At 45.8% G+C, this 6486-nt stretch overlaps 1 protein-coding gene across 1 annotated transcript; it reads left to right on the top strand.

Annotated features, from left to right (window-relative positions):
* Positions 1–3219: 3219 nt before the first annotated feature.
* LOC123073810 (ankyrin repeat-containing protein At5g02620) lies at positions 3220–6178 on the top strand. Its single transcript, XM_044496839.1, has 3 exons — positions 3220–4056; positions 4681–5207; positions 5483–6178. Exons 1-3 carry the CDS (start codon positions 3315–3317, stop codon positions 6176–6178), a joined length of 1965 nt encoding a protein of 654 aa, XP_044352774.1. The 5' UTR covers positions 3220–3314.
* The last annotated feature ends 308 nt before the right edge of the window (positions 6179–6486 follow it).

Here is a 6486-nt window from a genome sequence, read left to right as displayed (position 1 = left end):
CGTGTGAAAAGGTCGGCTGTACTTGCACAAAAAGTGAAGCATGGTTATTTCCGACGTGAAGCACAGTTGTATTTCTGCCCGAAGCACAAACAATGCTTCTGTGTTTTTCAAGAAAGTGAAACACAAATGTATTTCTGCTTAAGGCATGGTTGTGCTTCCGCGGTTCTTTGGGTTTTCAGTTTATGTTTACTTTTTGAGTTTCTTTTATTGCAGGTTATTTTCGGTTCCTGGATTTTTGGTCTTTGTAATTTTGGGTTTTTTATATCTGTTTCTTTATTTCCGGTTTTCTCGGTCTTCATTTTTTATATATATTTAGTTTTCTTGGTTTTTTGTCACCATCTTTTCCTTTAGTTTCCTCAATTGTGTGTCCTAAAAAAAGAGAAGCACAAGTGTGGTTTCACGTGAAGCACACTACCTGCGGAAGTACGAGTTAGTTTAACTGAAAGCATAGTACAGTTTGAAAGCAGAAGTTGCTACTAATTAAAAACACAGATTTCGCAAAAAGTTTATCAAAACATATCAACATGGAATCTAATTTTGAATCCCTCAACGCAAGAATCACAATGGTGAAAACGATTCATGATTTGGACACATCTTCGAGAGATAAATATTTGTAAAAATGAATCTAGGAAAAAAAACCAGACAAACCTACATGTGCCTCCCATGCATGGAGAGAAATCCCATCAAAACTCTCTAATTGCGACAAATGTAGCACATGCAGTGCGTCATTTGTCAGCATCAAAGAAGACAGGAGTGAGCGACTTTCAGAAGGGGTGCCCCTTTCGAACGACTTCACTACAAAGAATGTAGTCGTTTGTATATATTCAAGTCATACAGATGCACATGCATAGTTGTCAACCACATTTTCGCGCAACGGTGGCTCATACACATAGGCTCAAACGCGCTCTTGGTCGACCCATTTTGCCGATCTTCAATAGGTTTTGCCGATTTCCCTGTTGGTTCCTTTCCTTTCCTTTTTACTTCCTTTTTCTTTTCCTTTGTTACGTCTTATTTCTTTTTTTATTTTTCATTTCATTGTTCTGGTTTTTTTTATTTTTAAATACGTTCCTTTTTTCCACATTCTGTTCTTTATTTATGTTTTCCTTTAAAAAAATTGAACATTTTTCCTATAAAAATGAAACATATATGTATATGTGTATGAAAAATCAATTACGTGAATTTATTTAGCATGTTGATATTCTATACACGTTCATATTTTTTTAAAAATACACAATAAAATTTTATTTCATACACTTGAATACACTTATCTAGTATGTGAACATTTTAAAATCCTAGCGAATTCACCTTTTTCTACTTATATTAATTTGTTGACCACATTTTGGGCCAACAGTAGGTGATACACGTAGTGTCAAGTGTGCTTTGGGCCGGCCCATTTGCCGATCTTGAGCTAGTTTTCCAGTTATTTTTCTTTCTTTTTTGCCTTTCTTTGTCTTTCTTTTCCTTTTCCTTTGTCACTTTTTTTATTGTCCCTTGCATTTGTTCTGTTTTTATTTTTGGTTCTTTTTAAAAAATACATTCCTTTTTCCATCTTTTGTTCTCGATTTATGCTTTCCTTTTTTGTTCTTTTTTTATTTTACAGGAGTAATATAACATACATTTATGCGTGTATAAAAAAAGTCAAACCCATAAACTATTTAAAAAGCATAAATCTATTTATTATTAATATTTTTCCACATGATTTGTTTTTAAAAAATACACTGTGAATATTTTATTTCACATGTACGAACATTATTTATCTAGTATGCGAACTTTTAAAATCTTAACGACCTTTTCCCTATTTTTTTAATAAGTTGTTAATAAAAATTTCCCTGGAGGGAAAAAACCACGGGCTTAAGGGCCTACTAGTAGGTCGGTGCACTATTACTACATGAAATGTTTATTCCGTGTAGAATGCTTGACTTGTACTCTGCAGTTGTTTTAGTTCTTTATAAGAGCATCTACAGCCAGACTACTCATATTGCCTTTTTACACACTCGGTCGGTGATCGGTCATTATTTTGGGACCCAACCGGACACTTCACAACGTTCCTAAACGTTTGGGTTGTCTGGCACGTCCCATATCTAGCCCATATCTGGGGCGAATATGGGAGGACCGGGCGCGTCCGCCATGTCGGACTGGCCCAGTAGGCCCACCCTGTCCCTACATATACACCGCCCGGTCCAACCCTAGACTCCGGTCACCACAATCTCGAACTCTCCACTCCACTCTTCTCTTCCTCTTCTACGTCTCGTCCCCTCCCCTTCCCGTCCCATCAATATCGCCTCAAGCAGCGCGACGTCCTGCGGAGAATCAGAGAACGGCTACCACATCGACTGGGAGTCGTTGCAATGCGAGGAGGACGACGAGGAACTCGCCATCCACATCGTGATGCAGCGGTGGCGGCTGGACAAGGGCAGCTCCTCCTCCGTGCAGTCCCTCTTACAAGGCAACACAGTGCGGACGTTGTGTTGGTCCATAGCGCCCCTCGTGCTTCATGCGTCAGCGCTGATGTAGGACCACCGTCCCCCGCGGCCCTCTGCAACCGCCCCTCTTTGTGCTCCTACCGGCCACCGATGTGTCCTCGTTCCCGTGGCGCCAACTCCGCGGATGTGGGCGCCCGAAACGGATGCGCGTGCCGCACACCGTGTAGGCAGATGGTAAGGGAGAGGGCGGTAGCGATGAAGGCAATTTCCCCCGCCGGACCCGTGTCGCAGCGCCGGTCTACCCGGAGGACCATCTCCTCTTAGTGGTCCTCTGCCGCAAGAACGCTATCGCACTTCGGCTCGACATCGAGCAAGTGGAGCGCAAATAGGCGGAGAAGGCAGCTACTGAAGCGGAAGTTGCCTGACTGGCGAAGCAGCAGGCGTGCATCGTTCGTCGGATGGCCGGCTTCATCTCCTCCTCATCCCACGACTCCGATGATACCCCTCCCGCCGCCGCCTACACAGAGGGCTACAACCGCATCGGTGACCGCAAGGGGAAGGGGACTACGAGGAATTGGTGATTTCCGACGCCCTATTCGTGTTTGTTTAGTATTTAGTTAATTTTTAGTTTTAATCTAAGTCTATCTGGTCCAATGAACTGCCTCTTTTGCTCCGATGAACTGTGATGCTATGTCTATATGAACTGTGATCTATAACTATTTTGACAATATGTTTCGTATGTTGATCTGCGTAGTTTCTCTTAGGTTGCATGGATAGCATGGCTTGAGAGGGGGGATATGAGGTACATGGTTATGGAAGTGGAGGGGCATACGGTCAAATGAATGGCATTGGTATGGACGGAGAGGATTCCTCTGGCCGACTCTGTGTGTCATGAATATAAGCCCCCAAAACCAGAATTATTGTCCAACTTCAACGGACAGACGACTCATGGAACTCAGACAAGCAGCCGGTGACTTCAAGGACGATGGAAGCTCCTTCATGTGCTCCCGGCTCTACGTCGCCACGTTCGAGGGGCGCACGCAGGAGGTCGCCGGCCTCCTGGCGGGAAGAAGCGGCGACGCACCGCCGGCAGCGCACTCAAAAGTTATCGCGGTCGACTACCACCATGGGCGACCATGTACGACCAGGGAGGTCACCGGAGAGGGGAACACGCTCCTGCACATCGCCGCCGGGCAGGGCCACGGGAGCCTCATCGCCGAGCTGTGCTACCAGGACAGCTCCCTCCTCTCCTCCGTGAACCGGGCGCTGGACACGCCGCTGCACAGCGCCGCGCGGGCCGGCCGCGCGGACGCCGCGGAGGCCGTCGTCCGGCTGGCGCGGGCGAACGTGGAGGAGGACGCGCTCTGCGGGATCCTCCGCGGCAGGGACGACGCCGGGGACACGGCGCTGCACCTGGCCGCCAGGCACGGCCACCGCGAGGCGGTGGAGAGGCTCATGAAGCTGGCGCCGGAGCTCGCCGCGGAGGTGGACGGCGCCGGCGTGTCGTCTCTGTACCTGGCGGTGATGAGCGGGTCTGTGGACGCCGTCAGAGCCATCGCCTCGCACGGCGACGCGTCGGCCGCCGGACCGAGCTCGCAGAATGCGTTGCACGCCGCCGTTCTCCAAAGTTCAGGTTTGTTTTCCTCACCCTTTTCAGTTGCACCAGAAAAATTCCATGCTTCATGTCAACATCTGTGCAACCGCAAAAAAAAAAAAAACATCTGTGGTCAAAATGGAGGAAGGGAACACGTTGTGTTGATCAATGGGCAATTCGTAGTTTCGTACAGTTAACCTACTATAGTTTGTGAGAGGTTGACCATTTTGAGTGTGACGCGTATGGAGTTGTGACATGTGTGCACATACAAGGTCAACTTGAATTTCAAATTCTGGGGTGCCTTGCAGATCAACTGATGTTGTTTAAAAATTATTTCAGCAAATCGTGCCAATGAAACTGCTCCATCTGTGCACAAGATAACGCAGCCCATTTGCCCATCCTTAAACGTGTCCAACTTTTCCCATCTTGTGAATTTTCTTTCTTTTACTTTGCGGGGAATTTTCTTTCAGGCAGTCCTGAAGTCAGAACACCTCTCAAAAGTCAAAACGACCTCTTTGAATTTAGTGTTATTACAGTTCCTTGAAGTTTTGAACTGAATTTCTATATTCCTAAGATAGATCATCTGATATCCCCTACCCTTTGACAACAGTTCAACAATTTTCCAAGCATAGCAAACGTAACAAACCACCCTTTCATCTGCAGAAATGGTTGACTTGCTCTTGCAATGGAGGCCGGCACTCACCAGCAACCTTGACACAAACAAGAGCAGCCCGCTGCATTTCGCCGCATCCGACGGCGACTGCTCCATCATCGAAGCGCTCTTAACACATTCACCGCCCAGCACGGCATATCTGCAGGACAGTGACGGCGTCTCAGCTCTGCATGTCGTGGCAAGGATGGGCCATGTAGCCGCCGTCCACCTGCTGCTGGAACTATACCCTTCTTGCGCCGACATTCGCGATAACCGGGGCAGAAGCTTTGTGCATGTTGCGGCCATGAAGGGCCGCTCTTCCGTCATGTCCTATGTTATCAAAAGCAAGATGCTGGAACATCTTCTGAACATGCAAGACAAGGAAGGGAACACGCCGCTGCATTTGGCCGTGGCGGCAGGGGAGCACAAAGTCATCTCCAAGCTGTTAGCGTGTAAGAAGGTGCATACCCACATGATGAACAATGCTGGCCGGACACCATCTGATCTCATAGAGGATTCAACTGGTTTCTACTCAATGGTAATCACCCTCTTCATTTCCGATGTTCATGAGATATTTTAACTTGCAAGTACTTCCTCATCACAATACTAAGGGATGCATCTGGTATAAATAGTTAGTGAGATGTGTGGATCCGTTGATGCAGAGGCCGAGAGAACAATCTATTCTATGACTAAATAGATGCTTATTGTTGTAATTTTTTCAGTAATTTGTTTGCTATAATTCATGGTACTGTGAAAACAAGAGACAAGTACACATGGAGTTCATATACATAATGTTTGTTTATGAATATGCAGATAAAGCTAGTGGTGAAATTGTATATTTCTGGAGCACGGTTCAGGCCACAGAGGCAAGACCATATAGAGAAATGGAAGGGTCAGGATATCATGAAATGGCGAGAGACGATATCGAAAAATCTTGCGATTGTCTCCACACTCGTGGCAACAATCGCCTTCTCTGCAGCGTTCAACGTGCCTGGATCATACGGGTCTGATGGAAAGGCAAATCTTGATGGGGATCGTTTCTACAACGCCTTCTTGGTGTTGGACACCATTGCCGTGACCACATCTGTGGTTGCAACAATACTTCTTATCTATGGGAGAGCTTCACGGACAAATCGCTCCTGGATAGGCTTCATTGTGTCAATGCATTTCCTTTGGGTGGCACTGAATAGCATGATGTTAGCCTTCTTCATGGCTATAGCCGCCGTGGTGAGCGACAAGAACCCCATGAAGATTGCATTGTCTCAGCTGATGTACGGTGGGTTGTACATCTTGATGACACTGCTTGCATGCTTTGCAACGCCCGGATCGTTTCTAGGTGTTGTGCGGTTCTTGGTTGGCTGTTGTTCTGAACCTCTACGACGTTCCAAAAGACGCATAAGTCGGCAGTTCCCCTTTGTTGTATATTATGCCTTTAATGTGATTGTGTTCATCATTGTAAATACAATAGTACTTCTATTAATTAGTGTCGCTGGCCGTCTGCCTAGGTAGAATGGCTCAGATCATACTGCAGTACTACTATTTTGAACATGAGTCTTCTTAATTGCTTTTTTTTTTTGATTATGATTAAGCATATTTGTGTCTGAGTTAACATTTCCTTTTGTACAGCAGAATTTTGAGAGATCATGGTTACAAATGTTATAGAGTGAACGTTTGAAAAACAAAATTTGCTTTATGCAAGTACCTTATGGAGATTACTTTTGGGGATTTCGCTACATCTCTCTCGAGCTATGAGCTTTGTGATGTGTCATGTCATTCACTCTACTTTACTTCCACGTAAACAAAAATCTCCCTTGCTT

The sequence above is a fragment of the Triticum aestivum genome, chromosome 3D, assembly GCF_018294505.1.
Source record: "Triticum aestivum cultivar Chinese Spring chromosome 3D, IWGSC CS RefSeq v2.1, whole genome shotgun sequence".
NCBI lineage: Eukaryota > Viridiplantae > Streptophyta > Magnoliopsida > Poales > Poaceae > Triticum > Triticum aestivum.
This window is presented reverse-complemented; position numbering and strand designations above follow the sequence as displayed.